This window comes from Gossypium raimondii, chromosome 12 (genome assembly GCF_025698545.1).
Source record: "Gossypium raimondii isolate GPD5lz chromosome 12, ASM2569854v1, whole genome shotgun sequence".
Classification (NCBI taxonomy): domain Eukaryota; kingdom Viridiplantae; phylum Streptophyta; class Magnoliopsida; order Malvales; family Malvaceae; genus Gossypium; species Gossypium raimondii.
This window is the reverse complement of record NC_068576.1, coordinates 22,507,081-22,525,653: the sequence shown is the minus strand read 5'-3', so window position 1 is coordinate 22,525,653 and position 18,573 is coordinate 22,507,081. Positions and strand designations below refer to the sequence as shown.

At 32.7% G+C, this 18,573-nt stretch overlaps 1 protein-coding gene across 1 annotated transcript; it reads left to right on the top strand.

Annotated features, from left to right (window-relative positions):
• The first annotated feature begins 13,346 nt into the window (after positions 1–13,346).
• On the top strand, positions 13,347–14,239 carry LOC105763543 (classical arabinogalactan protein 4). The gene has a single exon (XM_012581779.2). It carries the CDS (start codon positions 13,552–13,554, stop codon positions 13,960–13,962), a length of 411 nt encoding a protein of 136 aa, XP_012437233.1. The 5' UTR covers positions 13,347–13,551; the 3' UTR covers positions 13,963–14,239.
• The last annotated feature ends 4,334 nt before the right edge of the window (positions 14,240–18,573 follow it).

Below are 18,573 nucleotides of genomic sequence, written 5' to 3'. Positions count from 1 at the left end.
AATATTTACACTATTGGTCCCTCAACTTTTTCATATTTACACTTTAACCCCTCAAATTTTGAGTATTTACTCTTGGGCAACAAAACTTTTCTCACTTTTACAATTTAATCCTTTCTTGAATTAATATGTCATAATATACTTCCCAATGTTGACATAACTCATTATTACCCTTTTTTATCACTTTATTTCCTTATTTTACTATATCAAGGATATTATCTTACTTTTTTATTGTAGTAATTTTCGGGGTATTACATAAGATCCCTCTCAACAAGGTACATTTCATGACTCTGTTTGATAAGGAAACACAGAACTGTAAGCATACTTGAGGAAATAAGGCTTAGTGATATGCTGAGTTAAAGTAGAAGTAAAAGGTTACCCAAATGAGTTCTAACAAAATGTCTCTGTTTGATGAGGCGAGGAAGCCATAGTATTTGGTTGAATAAAAGACCTGGAACTCAAGTTGTTGTTGTCATAAGGAAGGATTAGGTTTGAAGATTGATAGCCTTCTAGGTTAAGAGGTGAACCATTAAGCCGACTCTTGCAAATGTAGTATGCATGTTAGAACCTTCTGTCAAAATTAGTTAAAAATGCATGATGTGATGATTCTATGAGAAATGAATGTCTGATGAACTTGCATGAATGACTCATATGAAATATGGATATGATCTCTATGGACAATGGTTAATGAGTAAAGTGTGTCTATGTGTGCTTTAAGGATATGAACAAGTCTATTATGAAAGAGTTTGTCATGAGTAAGTCAGTTGTGAATGAGTCTGATAAGTATGAGTGTGCAATAACTGCCTGTGTCTATCTTCGGAGTCATCTAAAGGGATCCTTCAAGACTAAAAAAATGAATCTCTGAAATGAAAAGTCTATGGCACTCCGAATACCATATACTGTAAGACCATGGCTGGGTTATGACATCATATGGAAAAGATTTAAAAGACGTTTGGTTGAGTACCAAGCGGTGAGGAGCAAACCTCAAGATGGTGAGTTTAGGTGAATCCCTATCATCTAAACACCAATTTCTATAAAAGTGAGCCTTTGTGGTTGTTTTTTTTTAAATGAATGTCTTTGTGGAAAATCACTGATAAGGAATACTTTTATGGTAATCTGAAAGGAGACACTTTTGTAGCACAATCTAAAGAAGTGTCTTTATGGCTATCTCTAAAAGGAAGCCTTTGTGGCGATCTCTGTTATAAGGAAGTGCCTTTGTGGTTATCTCTAAAAGGAAGCCTTTGTGGCAATCTCTATTAAAGAAAGCCTTTGTGGCTATATCTATTAAAGGAAACCTTTGTGACTATATCTGAAAGGATGCGTTTGTGGTTATCTTTGTTAAAAGGATGCCTTTGTGGCTATCCATATTAAAAAGATGCCTTTGTGGCTATCTCAGTTAAATGAATGTCTTGTGGCAAACTCTGTTAAAAGGACACCTACGTGGTGAGACTCTAAAAAGGAAAACCTCTATGGCTATCTTTGGAAAGGAACATTGACCGAATGTATGCGTGCGCATTAAAACACTAAATTTATAAAACTATTTTTAAAGCCCATTTTTATTACAAGCATACAGGTCAGTTTTAATTTTTGTAGTGTTACAATGGAACATCGAAGTATTCCAAGCATCTAACCCAAAGTTGGCAATTTAATGATTTTTATTAAAAAAATACTTGCAAGAAAGGAATTTAGCTAGCTACTCACTAATTGTTATAGTACAACAAAGCATAAACAGAGATTTCTAACACCAATTTCTAAATTAACTCTCCTAGAGACTAAATTGCAAGAAATGTAAAAATAAGTGATTATCCAGAAAATAACAAACAGGGGTTGGTTAACTTCGATGTGATTCACCGAATCTTGGACAAGGAACTTAAATCGCATAAATTACTAAGTAGCTCTATTTTATCTTCCAATTTCAATTTTACCGACTTAGACAAATTAAGTTTGATTTATCTTCCAACCTCAGTGGTTAATCCGGGTCTAATGAATGGGTGTGCAACAAGATTACCTTCCGGTCTCACTTTATCTTGACATTCCCTTAGGGGTGTCACTACCTAAGTTCTTAGTTTATTCGATTTAGTCCAATTTGTTATTATTTAGTCTTTGGTCCAAAGATTGTAGTTTACCTACATCTCTATCAACTAACCTCTTAGGGTTTAGTCACCCATTACCATATTAAAGCTAAAAAACGTGAAAGAAACAACTAAGATATCCATAAGCATCAAACGTAATAAAATAAAGATAAAAGATTGGATTTTAATGGAGTAAACTAAAAGCAAAGTAAAGATGAACAACTAAAAGTAAGGCAAGAAGCAAGAAACATTAAAGGTAAAGTCTTTAACAACTAAAGCTAAAGAAAATTGAAATAGCATTAAGTAATGGTTAATGAGTAATTACAAGAAATTTTAAAGTCTTAACATGTAAATAAAACTAAACTACAACAAAAACATAGTTAACTAATAACTATGAAATCTACTTTAAAAAGAAAAGAGAAAACCTAAACTAAAAATGAAAAGAAAAAGAAAAGAAAAGAAACCCTAACCTAAAACTAAAGAAAAATATGATAAAAAAGTGAAAAGCTCCTCCTTTCGATTCAGACAAAAGTGGCTTTAAATAGATTATTTCAACCCTAACTTTTGGACCAAAATGCCCCTGGGCACTTAATTTTTATTGGCGCGGCTGTTGGACAAAACTACCCCTTCAATTATTTTTTGTTGTTGCATTAGGCAAGATGTTGCAACATTCAAGACTAAATGTTGCAACATCTTGGGATATCGCGATACCTATGTCTGAATTGAAATTTGGAGCCTTGGGGGTCTCAATATCGCGATACCACTGTAGGTGGCCTCTATTCTCTTCATTTTAGCACTGTCAGAGGTATCACAACTTCCATGCTTCGATATCACGATACCCTCCTTCTAGGTGCTGTTTTCTTCACGTCCAGGTCACTGTCGACTCCTTACAACACTTAATCAACTTGTTAGGTTCCCCATGGCACAATTGGTCATTTTTGGTCTTAAAAGTGTTAAAAAAACAACATTTCATTTATTAAATCTAAAAACGAAAACTAAGTAAAAATATATAAATTGCTAAAAAATAGCTCGTTAAGTGACAAACAGGGCCCAATTTGACACATCAATCTGTGACAGATCAACTCCCCTACACTTAATTCTTTGCTTGTCCTCGAGCAAACACACAAAACATGCAAAAAGACGATTACTCTTGAACAATGAATTTAATTGACATTTGATGAATGGGCATGCATTATGTACCAAGTTCTTTTATTGTACAACTTTTAATTGATACATTGTAAACTCATAGGTTTGAGATTAAATCGTCTTAGTTCAAAAAGTTACAGAGCCAACAAAAGTACAGGTAGTTTATGAAAATCAATTTTTTATACATTAGTCCACCAAAATAAGAAATAAAGATATGATGTATCTATGTACGAAAGAAATTGACTTATTCATTTTTAATAGGATTCCATAAGTTTTGATTTGTAAACGGAGATGTTAAAGTCATATAGGGCTTAGTGGCTTGTAATGTTCTAAGGCTTAGGTCGGTATGGATTCAAAAAAAGATAAGATCAAAAATGTTCAAGCACTATGAATGGTATAACAAATGACATTGTTCCCAATTCCCCCAAATGTGATCGTTTAATCTCACAGCCTTATTTCTCATTCTCTTACCTTCCTTATCTCTCCAATAATATGGGTGAGTATGTAATGACCCAAAATTCACGGGCATCGGAAAAGTATAATACCGGGCCTCCGTCTTAGTAATTTGAGTTCATAAATAATTATTAGAAATATTTACGAGGCTATTTGTGTGTTTAAGTAGGTTTTGGATAGGTGAATTTAGTTTAATTATGAGTAATTAGCAAAAAAGATTAAATTGCAATAGAAGTGAAAGTTTAATTATAGATTAAAAGAAAATAATAGGGACTAAATAGGCAATTATGCCAATTGCCAAATTTCAAAGTGACATAAGCATAAAAATCGAGATTTTATATGTTAAAATATGTATATTATATATATATTCTTAATAAATAAGTATATAATAAATTTATTATATTATATTATATTATATGATTATTATATAAAAGAAATAAATCAAATGGTGCCAAATATATGGTAATAAAGTTGTACAAATGTAATAAAATATGTATATACACTTGTATTATAATTAAAAGATATTAATTAATTAAATGGTTATTAATAAATTATATTAATATTATATAAAGTAAATGAAATAAAAGGAAATAAAAACAAAGCAAAAGAAAAGAAAGAAACAGAATAGAAGTGACGAAACAGAGAAGAAACAGGGGAGAAAGAAGAAAAAGAAGAAAAAAGGGGAAATAGGGTTTCTAAAGCTTGGAATTTAATTTGGTAAGTCAATTTAGCCTTTTTTCTTAATTTTAATGTTTTAAAAGCTTTAAAACAAAGTTTTGATGAAATTAAGTTGATATTTTGGAAGTTTATAGTTTTTTAAGCATGATTCATGTTGAATAAATTGTTGAATTAGGTATTTAATTGAATAAATTTCAAGTTAGAATTGATAAAAGGATTAAATTATAAAAGAAACTATAAGTTTTATGTGTTAGGGACTAAATTGGGGAAAATTTGAAATTAGGAAAATATGCTGAAATTTTAATAGTTAAATTTAAGTTTGGATGAAATTTGAATAGAAATAGAGTGTGAATTGAATTAGGAAAGTAAGTGAATTTAGTTAGGATTAAATTGAGAATAATGAAGAAATTGAATAGAAATTTAATTATTTATCATAATTAGTGTTGAAATTAATAGTATAAATTATTATTATTTTCGTAGCTAACAAAGAACCCGAGGCATTGGCATCAAAAGGAAAAAGGGAAAGCTATCGAGGACTAAAGCGGGAGATTTACGGTTTGTATTACTATAATTCAAGTTATTTATTATTATTAAATGTTAAATTTTAATTTATGTGTTTAGTAAATGAAATGGGAGGTAAGTATTAATATTAGTATTAGTATTATTATTATTATTATTATTAGTGGGAATTAAATTGAATAGTTTATATGAATTAATATTTGAATTGTTTGTTGATTGAAAGTGGGAAGTGAATTTAAATTGAATAGTGACCGATATTAAATTGAATGGAAATGTATTGAGTTGTGAAAATATGTGAATTGCGGATTAATTATTGATTGAAAGGTGGAAAAATGATTGAATTGAAAGTGTGAGAAATTGTGATTGAATTGGGATTATATGTGATTTAAATACCCTATTAACTAGTCGGGCTGAGTCGGATATAGTTGGCATGTCATAGGATTGGAAGAGTTCAGGGATACTTCGACCTCGAGTCGATGAGACACTGGGTGTCACTATATTTCTTCGGATAGATTCGATGAGGTACTTGGTACCAACTTTCTTGGCTTTGCCGATGAGACACTGGTGTCAACTATTGCTTGAACTATCCGATGAGGCACTTTGGGTGCCATTCGGTGTGTTTGGTTGGATCCGTGTATCCGCCAAAGTCCGAGTTTTGTTAATAGGGTAAATGATGAAATGATAAACCGAACGAGTTGGTCAAACGAGCTATTGAAATGATATGAAAAAGTTGAATTGTGAATTGAAATGTGAAATGAGATTGAGAAATGAACCTAAGGTTCATGATTTGTTCAAACTTAAATTGTGGATATACGATATTGGTTGATGAATTGCTATTGTTGAGATATTGAATTTAAATTGTATATACAAATTATGCATTACATGTTTAAATATTTTTATAATTTGAATTATGGTAATACCACTGAGTATGAAATACTCAGCGTACGGTTGTTTCCGTGCGCAGGTCGATAGAAGTCAAAGGTCCCGGTTCAGCATCCAGATTAATCCCGACTTCAGCATAACTTTGGTGATGTATATTTTCCTTTGGGTAATGTGGCATGTACATAGGATGTGTATAAAGGTTGTTATGTTTTAATATAAATGGTTAAAAAAAATGTTACTATTAAAAGTTTATGAATTATTATGAAAGAAGTTTATCTATTTTGATTTATTTATTACCTTGTTAAATTTTAAATTGATATTATGTTGATTGAGTTTGATTAGAAATATTTAGAATAGAAAATGTGAATGTGAAATGAATTGGTTGATTGGTTATATTTGAAAATGATATGGCTTTAAATTGTAGGGGGTTTGATGTAAAAATAAGCAGAAATGCTGCCAAAATTTTTCTAAAAATGAATGAAATCAATTAGTAAAATTTATAACAATTTATGAATTATTTTAATAGGTTGGTTATTTATTTAAGAATTATTTTTAAATTGCTTGGTATGTCCGGTAATGCCTCGTAACCCTGTTCCGGTGACAGTTTGGGGTTAGGGGGTGTTACAAAGTACTAGGCACTCTGAAGACTATGGCACTCTGAAAACCATGGTTGGGCTATGACATCATATGGAAAAGATTTAAAGGACGATTAGGTGAGTGCCATATAGTCGAAGGCACTCTAATGACCATATAGTGTAAGACCATGACTGGGCTATGGCATCATATGGAAAAGATTTAAAGGACGGTTAGGTGAGTACCAAGCGGTGTGGGGCATACCTCACGACAGTGAGTTTAGGTGAATCCCTATCTTTAAAAACACCAATTTTCATAAAAGTGAGCCTTTATGGTTGTTTCTGTTAAAGGAATGCCATTGTGGAAAATCTCTGATAAGGAATACCTTTGTGGTAATTTGAAAGGAGACACCTTTTTAGCGCAATCTACAGAGTCTCTATGGGTATAATAACTCGACATTTACTTGTCACCTTATTACTTGTTGCGATTGTGTACACTTGCACATTTCCATCGTTCCAGAAATGTTTAAGCCATTTGACTCAGTAACTATTTTGCAACCAATAAAATCTAAAATTCTCAATAAGATGAGATTTTTCTTTAAGTCGAGTACATACTATTGTCGCGTGATTACGTGCAAGTGTACATGGTCGTAAAAGTAATAAGTAGTAAGTAAAAGAGTCTCGTCTCCACAGGGATTGTTGTACAAAGTATTTGCAAAGTCAATTTTAATCAATTTGGAAGAAAACAATGAAAAGAGAATAGTTGTTGATGACAGTCGTAACTTAAAAAAAAAAAATGTAATAAGTTGTCAAATACCCACAAAATAAAACAACATATCTTTTAGAAATAATCACAACAGGAAATAAACACAAGAAATAATATAACATAACATAAATATACAAAAATAGAATGTTTCACTTTAACAAAAATTTATTGGTAGTCATAAAAAGAATACACAAAAGGTTCGTTGCAATATGAAAAATTATTAAACCCATTTTGATTAAGGTATAGGCTTCTCCCGAAGTCCCATTATGTTTGTAAGTTGATTAGCATATCCCTATATCAAAAACTAACCTAGAAATCACCCTTCCGAGCATTTGCACAGTTTATGCATAAAACAATTATCTTCTAAAATCGATATAATATGCACCATTTAGGTCTTTCATCAACTAACCATTACCTCTTCCTAGATTAAATGGTTAATTCAGTATGCTACAATTGTTGGCCATACGTCGACAAGTATAATCATAAATTAAACCTAAATAAATGAAATAATCATTTGCACAGAATACTCAGAAAACAAATATCAATTAATTCAAATCAAGATTCATATCCATTTTGAGTAAAAAAAATTAAGTCATGTCATATTAAACTGAAAACATAAAGATGATATGCAATCTTGAATCCCGACATAGAAAAGAATAATTAACAGTAAAGAAAAAGGTAAGAAGGAGTAGCTGAGGGGGGGCCATCAATGACCATTTCACAATGAAAAGAGTAAACAGCTGAATGCATTGGGCTATCTGTGACTACTCCTTGCGGCTTCCCATGATGGCTTTCCTCCTCGTCTTTATGCTAAAATCATCTAGACATCTTCAAGTTAACCTCTTAGCTGCTCTCATTTTGAAAAGTGATTGTCTTATTTTGTGGAATCTAATGTTTAGCAAGCCATAAGTAAAGCAAGAACACTTAATAATATTTTTCTCTAAAAACTTAATGTGTGAACTCATGTGGTGTGTTTTGTGAATGAGAATAAAGTCCCTATTTATCGTTGAAGATGCCTCAACCTTCCATGCCAAAAATAGCAAATGAATCCCCTCATTATCTTATTGATTGTATCATCCCTTGTATGGTGAAGGAGTGATCGCTTCCTTATTAAACTTAGTAAGGAAGTTGCCTTGATCCCTCTCCCTTGTGATGTCATCCCTTGGTGTGAGGAAAGCTGAGTCTTCCTTGCTATTTTTAGCAAGGTAGTTGGCTTTGTTCCCTCCATGTATGGCCAGCCAATAGGTGGTCAAAAGGTGATGGTTTTTAATTGCTATTTTTGTAGTAAGGTGGACAATTAAGGCTTATCTCAAGGAGAAAAATGTGCTCATTTTTATTCATTAAATCTTGGGGCCAAATCTATTAGATTTGGGAATTGAATGGGTGTTTAGGGACTACTAGGTTTAGTAGTGGATAATTGCTATTTTATTTTCTAGTAAAAATTGGTAAGTGGAATTGATTTTGGGTCTCCAATTTAGGCAATTCTAGGCCTCCTTGGAATTCATTGTGAATCAACACCATTTTGAAGACCATGTGACTGCACTATCAACCTTTCAACCTACACCTGTCTAAGACCCAAATGCAACCAAAATTCTGTCATCCTTTCCCTTAGCCCAATTAATCCCAAAAAATAGTAAAATAACATGCATTTAACATAAAATTCACTAAATTAACACATTCCCATGAAAATAACGAAATATCATGAAATTGAGTATAAAACCACAAAAAGTGTTATATATTTATTCAGAATTAGCATAATTTGTAAATAAAATACTGCTAAAATATCTATATATTTTAAAGTTTACACATACCTGACATTTGATAGTGCTCAAATTATTTGTTGTGCATTTTGATTAAAATTGTTCCTATGTCAATTATCTTACATGGAGAATTATTCCCCATCAGCACTACTCTACTTCAACTAAACTGTATGTGGAGAACCAGTCCATATTGGGACACATGTGATAGGAGCACCTAGAATCTAGGATCCATTCGGAAGTAAGCTTGGAGCTTTTGCTTGTCGACACTAACAAGAAATCATCACCTCTATCTTCGGCTGCACTAGTATCAGCAACTTCAGTTTTTTGCTTATCGTTCTCATTGTTTTCGTCATCCTTTGTAAACTTATTTTGAGTTTTGTAGCATTCCAACATGATGTGGCCCTTCTTCTTGCAGTAGCCACATTCTTTGTCTTAGTTTCTAGATTTAGATCTCGCCCTAGACCTGCTTTGATTTGGCTTTCTGAATTGTTGTCTGCCCCTTGCAACTAGAACTGGGGCTTACCCATTTGACCTTTTGTTTGGATCTAACTCATTGTCGAGTTTATCCTTGCTCAGCAGATTCCCCTTTACACCCCCAAATGAGGGATGATCTCTCCCATAAATCAGAGTTTCCCTGAAAATTTTATAAGAAAAAGGAAAAAGACATAACAATAACATAGCCTAATCCTCGTCGCTAATCTCTGCTTCGAGATTCTTCAAGTCAATTAAAATGGTAACAAACTCACTAATATAAGCTCTAATAGACTCACCTTCGGCCATTCTGAATGTGTAGAAACGTTTTAACACTAACTTGTTGGCTAAGGATTTCGTCATATACAATGCTTCCAGTTTCTTCCATAATGTATATGTTGTTTTCTCCTTCAAACCCTCCTGTAAGACAATATTTGTTAGATATAATTGAATTATGGATAGAGCTTTTTTATCTAACCTATCTCATTCTGGCCAGTCTATGTCTGCGGGCTTCTTTTATGTAACGATCCTCTCAAGATCGCTCTAAATCAGTATTACTGACATACGAACTTACCACAGACTGAAATTTATGATACCGTCGAAATTATCAATACGAAATCTTGATGTTGCCATCTTGAACGGGTTAAATGCGAAAATTGAACTAGCTATGATACCAATTTGTAAGAAATTAACTCGTGTATGCAACAAATAAGAAAAATAACTAGGAGATTGAAAAGATCAACATACAAATTTAACGTGGAAAATTCCTCAAAAGAGGATAAAAAATTACAAGTAAAATGAGATTTCACTATAATAATAGAATAGTACAAAAAAAGGAGAGAATCAAAATAAAAACTCGAAACCCCGAAAGAAAATCCCTTCAAAATAAAGAACAAAATTCTCTCAATCTAAATATTTCTATTACGTAAAACCTTGAGTAACTAAGGCCTATTTATAGGCTAAAATTCGTAGCATTTATGAGTAGAATATCACTAGGTTAATTAGAGTTTAGATGGGAAACTAAAAACAGAGTTTAACTAAGAGAAGAAGCAGAGAAACTTGAGGAGCACGTCACCACGTCATGACGTGGCGTTTGGTCGTCGTGACAAGGAATGGTCATGTCGTCAAGACGAGGGCTTTATTCTCATCATGACATTATCTACTCATTGAGGCGAAGAGCTTCTTTACGTTGCGGCGTCACACATTGTTTGATCGAAATGCAAGGTATACTTCTACATAATCTTTAAGAGTTGTTAACACAGTTAAAATGATCTATTAAATTCACGTCCATTGCAATTTTTTTATTGTTACATGGTTATTGTGAGAGTTTTTTTTTATTTCAAAATGTCACTCCAGTAAATTTAACAGAATAATTTAATGATATTAACATTTTGATGTGATTTTTTAAATTTAAAAAATTAAAGGAACTAAATTCTAAATATATAATAAATATAAAGGTTTGAAATATATTTTAATAGTCAAATTTTACTTTATAATTTAGTAAAAAATATTTAACCTAATGGGAAGCCTGTTACCATGATTTCGTGGAACCGATTCAAGAAACATACAAAGGAGGTTGGTTCTAAACTCCATTTCTAAGCTCACCACGTGTCTCAGATAGCCAGCCGAACACACTTGTCGTCCAAGCAACGGAAATAACAGTCTTTTCAAACACCAATCCCTCATTTTTATCAAATTCCTACACTGTCTTAAAGCACGACATCAAGGCAAAGCACATTTTCGCACACAAATTAGAACATGTTAGTTGTTTTCCATTTGCAACGGTTATAATTATTTTATTTAATTTTTTTAATCTTTCTCTCTCACCAATTATCTCCTGCTTCCTAGCTAATTTCATTCCAATTTTTTATTGTTTCATACTTATATAATAGAATGATTTTCTCTACTAAATTATAAAAATTATTTATTTCCGACTATAAAATCCGACAACTAACAATAGAATTATCTAATGCATAGAAACTAGAAAGTTATCCCCAATCAGTGCCACGGTGATTTTGACATTTGTACTGAAAACATAGGATTAGACATGGTGAGGTGTAGAGGTGCTCATGGGCCGGGCCAGGCCGGGCCGGGCCCATAAAAAATTTTGGCCCGGCCCGAAATATGGGCCTAAGATTTTGCCCAGGCCCGGCCCGGGAAAAAATCATAAGCCCGGGCCCGGCCCGGCCCGGCCCATTTTTATTTTCAAAATTTTAAAAAATTTTAAAATTATATTTTAAAAATATTTTAAAATTAAAAAAATTAAAAAAATATTTTAAAATTAAAAAAAATTAAAAAAAAGTATTTTAAAAATATTTTAAAATTAAAAAAATTAAAAAAAGTATTTTAAAATTAAAAAAATAAATATATTTATTATATCGGGCCGGGCCCGGGCTGAAAAAGTGGTGCCCGAGGCCCGGCCCGTTTTCTAAACGGGCCTCATTTTTTGCCCAAGCCCATATTTCGGGCCTATATTTTTACCTAAACCCTTCCATATTTCGGGCGGGCCATCGGACCGGGCCGGGCCGCCCGGCCCATGAGCACCTCTAGTGAGGTGGATAAAATAAATTAAATTATATCCCATTCAGATTTGAAAATTTTAAAATGATAAATATATTTATAAAAATTAATATAGAAACAAATCAAATTTTAGTTGAGATAATAAAATTAAAATAAAAATATCATGATATTTTAAATTCAAATTTTATTAAATGATGGAATCACCATCATATTATTAATGTTATTTTAGGTTACTATAATAGTAATGTTTGTTATAAAGGAATAAGTTTCGATATTTTTAATTGAATTAGATTTTAATTGATGGGTGGGATTAACTCAAATAAAAATAGAATTATATAATAAGTATATTTATAAAAATTTATATAAAACATATAATGTTGTAATTAAAAGTTAAAGTGAAGATGTTGAAAACATAATGCCTCAACTTCAAATCTTATTATGTGTATATAAAATTTTTATATAAAATATACTAAAAAGCAATGACATCCTAAATATAATATAATTTATTTTGTAAAATAATTATATTTTATTCATTATCTAACCGTGTTAAAGCTTAATTAACTAGTGATACTTCAAAGTAAAATTTAAAATTTTGATTTTATCATTTTAACTAAAACTTTATTTAATTTTATCTATATTACTAATCAACATATTTATTACGTAATTCGTAATCTAGTAAGTATAGATGAATTCGAGCCCAAGAAAAATGAATCGTTTCAAGAATGTTCAAATTAAAAAGTTTGAAAGCGTATACGGTGTATTAAAAAAGTTTTTAACTTTTAGAGGTAATATTAAAATATAATAAAGACCCACCCATGTAGTGCCACGTGTACAAATGAAGTTCTTTGGATCTTGACTTTTTCGCATTCATAAGCAGACCGAAAAAATATTCAAAGGAGGGTATAAAAGTAATAATACGACCATTATTTTAGGGAAGTTGTTGAAAGTTTAACGCGGAGGACAGACCGTGAAGGAAAGAAACGACCAAAAATGGTTTTCTCAAAGTATTTGTCTAACCCCCCAAACATTGGTAAGAAAGTGACATTTTACCGACCTTGAGCAACCAATCCATATACGATAATAGGGTAAAACTTCATATTGTATTTTGTATTGCTATTTAAGTGATATTATTGTAAATCAATTGTTAACTTTGACATGGATTCCACTAATTATTACATACAAACACTGATTGAAAATTAATATAAATATGTTTTAATTTATTAATTAAGATTTTTATTACCCTAATCGTTGCGGTAAAAACAAAAAAAATTGACTCAAATGCACTACAAAGACAAAATCGATGTCCAAATCATAGCCCTTATGGTTGGTAATAGTTTTTGTACACTATTGTTAAAGAAACTTCAAAGAAAAGCAGAGGAAACAATGGGAACCCAACAACACATTGCTTAGCTGCTAGCTCATGATGTGCTTGCATGTATGAATGTAAATTCCATATAAATGTGTTGCATTTTGCATAACTTGATATAATCAAATCCAAAAGAATATTTTTACATTAGTGATTTGATTTGATTAATTATTTCCTTTCTCTCCTATCTGTCTGTCATCTTTCCACTTTCTGCTTCCCTTTTTTATATATATATAGTCCCTTCCTCTCTTTTAGTTCCCTCACTCCCAAAATCTCTCAATCTCGACAATTTCTTTCTCATTTCAAAGCTGTTGGGTTTCTTTTTCTTTTTCTTTTTTCTTTTGGGAAGATGAGTTCTACAATGTTCAAGGTTTTAATGATCTTGGGTCTTTTGGCCACCTCTTGCATGGCTCAAGCTCCAACTTCTCCCCCAACAGCTTCACCTTCAGCTCCTCCAACCTCCTCACCACCGCCGGCGGCGACTCCAACACCTTCCCCAACACCGTCACAAACGCCATCCCCAGCTCCTTCAACTGTTCCTACCCCATCACCCACCACTTCCCCATCGCCTTCACCAACAACTTCTTCACCTTCTCCTTCAATCTCCTCCTCTCCTGCTCCCACCCCAGAAGGCGCATCTACTCCAGCCTCCGAGCCGACAGCTGACCAAGGTCCTCCTCCCTCCGCTGCCTCCACCAACGGTGTCTTCTTTGGTGTAACCGCTCTCGCTGCTACTTTCTTCGCCGCCCTCCTGGCTTAAGAAAGCGAGTTCTTGCTTTCCTGGGCTATTCACAGGCTTTTGGATCACGATTCTCGAGGATCTTGTTCATTTGACTTAGGGATTTTTTTTTCACTTGTTTTTGTTTTAATTTATTTGTTCTGCATTGTCGTTTATTATAATTCTATTAATTTGGGTCTGAATGGGTTGATTATTTCAATGGTTGATACGTGGTAGCATTTCTGAGATCGACGGTTGTAGAGATTGGGCTGGTGTACATCTATAACAGTGGAATAAAACAGTTTGTTATTCTTTTTTACATTTTTTGTTCATTATTTTATCTGTACTTTTTTACAATATAATATAAATTCTAAAAATGTGTAATTTTCAACAATTAGTCTAAACGAGACAATGAAATGTGAAACAAAATAGAAAAAAAATGAGTTTTCTTTTTAATTAAAAAAACTATTAACGGTTACAAAGCTAAAAATAATGGAGTGAAATCAAGCCAAAGAAGGCCGAGAGAAACGGCAACAACCAACCTAATGAAAAAGGCCACAAATGGTGCACCGGAAAAAAGTCAATAGACAATCAACCAAAAACGATTATAGACGATCTAAGAAAAGAGGCTAAAGATGACTAGGGACAACTTTAAAGTTTTAACCCCCAAAATGAAGTTTGGTTTTTTCTCATAAATTGGTGTGAGGTTTTGGTAAATTATACCTAAATTATTAATTTAGTTAAGTAAAAAGAAAGGGGACGAATCCATTTACATCAGCATAAAATTAAACTTATTTTATATCTTTTAATATATTTTTGTAATATTTTAACATTTTAAACATTATACATCAAACATTTCAAATTTGATCTAAATTAAAATTTTCTAACTATTTATTTTATATAAAAATTTAATCATTTAATAGAGATATTGGATTGGTTTGAAAATTTATGTGCATGATAAGTACAATTATATTGATAAATTTAATGTTAGATCATTAAAACATTAATCATATAAAAATATGTGAAAGGCTATAAAATAACTTTAGTTTTACATTTGTGTAACTGTGTCTCTTAACAAATATAAATATCTTATTATTGTAATATAAAAATAATGTTTCTCCACTCAAAATTATAGCATTTTTTTTCAAAACTGAACTAGATTCATAAAAAGTAAAAAGAGTCCAGCTTAATAAATGACACACCCGTGCTTATCGCCAATTATAAATTTTCCAAACATTTAGGAGGATTACTACAAACATTAAACAACATTGAATTTGAAACACCATTTGAAGGGGAAGTAAGATGGAAGCTACTCCCTAAATGAGCTAGAGTGTTGACACATTTGTTTCCTTCTCGAAACACATGTAGTATCGGTCTAGTAGTCAAAGACTACCGGAGCGTCCTGCACTTATTAACCAAAGGTGAGAGAATCACTTTAGTAGAATTATTATTAGCCGTAAGATGAATAATAGTGACATCAACAGTATTGAGTAGTACCCAATTACCCTAGTGGTCTCGAATGAGGGCACTCACTCCCGCCTTCCTCGGGTTTCCAAGAGCTGAATCATCAGTATTGAGTTTAAATAAGTTCCTTCCAATTGGTTTCTAAGAGACTGTGGAAAATGTAGGTAGGGGAATACGCCTTACCATAAATGAGGACCCAACAAATTCCCCAATTGAAGATAAGACTCTACTAACAAACCTAAGAATGGGGTGTTGGTTTCAAAGCACAAAAACATTTCTAGATAAGCATAGTTCCCAAAGGGCAAATGCAAACACAACATACCAAGGGAGGCTAAGAGAAGATGTCAGTTATTTTGACAACAAATTGCCTATGAGCCAGTCCATCCATGAAGAATGAGGACGTGGTCTACACTGAACCCTGACAATCAGGGATTCCTAGAGGTTATGAGAGAGAGTACAATCATGAAGAATATGAGAAATTTATTTTAGGTCCGAGAAACCAAGTAAATTTTCCTTAACCTTTTTTTTCCACCTCGTAAGAATTTTCTATTAAGTTTATCTAGATGATTGAGGACACCTACAGGTAGAGACTTGAGTTGCATAAAGTAACTCAGAAAGGGAGCCATTGTAGATTGAATGAGGACCAATCTACCTGCAGGAGAGAGTAGGGTGGCCTTCCAAGTTTTCAGTTTACTTCGAATCTTATCCATGGTGAAGTTGAAATCTCTTCGAGAGGAGTGACCAGCAATAATCGGGAAACCAAAATACTTTCCAATATCTTGAGTTTCTCGAATACCCAAATAGTTTACAATCCTAGCTTTGGTGCTATCTTGGCACTTAGGGGAGAAGATGATTTTGGATTTACTAAAATTGATACACTAGTAATTACAAACCAAAACAATAAATACGAATATGTATTTATTTATAGATGAAGATCTGATGTTCAATGAGGTGATAATTTCAAACCTCTTATACATAAGAGAACTTAACAAGGGTCCGAGCTAAGAAAAGAGAAAATACAACCAAAATAAAAAGATTTGCAGATGATTCGAACCTTTTCTTCTACGTTGCATACCAGGTTAGAGCCAACAAGTGTACTTTCACTAAGTTCTACCCAATAGACTGTGGATTTACAATTTCACCCATACAAAGCTTCTAAAGGAGACATACCAAGATTGGAGTGGTAACTGTTGTTTTACGCAAACTAGGCTAAAGGTAAATACTTATCCGAAATCATCTCAAAATCGGTCACACAACTTGTGAGCATATTCTTCAAAACTTGTATCACCCTTTCAAATTGACTGTAGGCCTGTGGGTGAAAAGCTATGTTGAAATAGAGTTTACTCCTAAGGGATTCTTGTAAGTGTTTCCAAAATTTGGACATAAGCTAAAGGAATACCATGTAACCGTACTGTCTCGGTAATGTAAAGCTCAACTAACTTCTTCAATGAGTAATTCATGCTAACAATGAAAAAATGAGTTGATTTTGTTATCCTAACCACAATTACCCAAAATGAATTCTTTTTCGAGGGAGTGAGTGGTAGACCTGAGACGAAATACATTGAAATTTTATCCCACTTCCACTTTGAAATTTCCAAGGGATACAACGTCTTAGTAGGAACTTGGTGTTCCACTTTGACTCGTTGGCAGGCTAAGCATCGCATCACGAACTCAGATATTTCTTTTTACATCCTGGGCCACCAATATAGAGTTTCTAGATCACGATACATCTTAACACTTCCTGGGTGTAAATAGAAAGGTCCCTGATGTGCTTCTTTTAAAATCTCATCTAAGGCTATCATCTTCTGGAACATATAGTTTCCCCATAAAACGTAGATCGCTTACCTTCTTGAGGCTAAAATTTTCCATGCTATTAGACTCTATTCGCTTTCTCAGTTATCTACATTTAACATCTCTCAGTTGCGATTCAAAAATTTGTGGAAGAAAAATAGGTTGCACCTTTTATTCCTCTAGGAGGGATCCATCATGCTCTATGCAAACTCGAGCACGAAACAAAGCCAAGGCTGATATTTTTACTTAGTGCATCAGCTAAAACATTTGCTTTCCCTGGGTGGTAATCAATTGCCAAATCATAATCTTTTGACAATTCTATCCAACGTCACTAGCCCAAATTCATTCTTTTTGAGGGAACAAATACTTTAGGCTCTTATGGTCTAAAATATGTGACACTTCTCTCTATACAAATAATGTCTCCAAATTTTCAAGGTGAGCACAATCGTGACCAATTCAAGATTATGAGTTAGAAAATTTCTTTCATGCAATTTAAATTGACGGGACGCATAAGATATGACTTTCCCATATTGCATGAAGATGAAACCAAGTCCATTAAAGGATGCATTAGTGAAGATCACAAACTCGATCCCCAAGATAGGTTGGGATAAAACTGGGGCTTCTATTAGGACAATTTTTACCTTATAAAAACTCTTTTGACACTCATCTGTCCACAAAAAAAAAATCATTCTTCTTTAATAGTCTAGTTAAGGGTACAACCAGCATTGAAATACCTCGAATATCATATATAATTCACTTGATTGCCTTAAACCTTTTCAGAACATCAATAAACTTTGTTTCTTGACTCTCAATTAACTCAGTTGAAATTATGACAGACAAAGTAGAAGAGTTACCTAAATAAACATATTTAAAATGGGATGAAAGTAACTTTAACTCCAATTTGGGTGGCTCCTCAATTGATGTCTTAGGTTGTGTGTATTCACAAGTTGCTAACTCCAATCATTCAAATTGGAATTGTGGAATGAATCCCTTCAAATTCACTTCCAACAAAGCCAAATATTCCACCCTTCTATCTTCACTTGGTAGATCGAACACTAAGACTCGTTCCAATAGATCATCTACAGAATTGAGTTCCCATTCTATAGATACCAATGACTCCATCTCGTACACTGCATAACTTTCTTTAATTGCATTAAAAAATCTCATAGCTTTGAATGCATTAACAGTTACTTGATAATCTTGAACTCGCATGGTGAGTTTGCCTTTCTGCACATCAATTAACGTTCTACCAATTGCCAAGAAAGGTCTTCCCAGGATGATTGGTACTTCTTTATTTGCTTCAAAATCTAAGATCATAGTCATCTGGAAATATAAATTAATCAACATGTACCAATACTATTGAAAATCAAGTTTGAAAAATGCAGCGAAAAATAAATT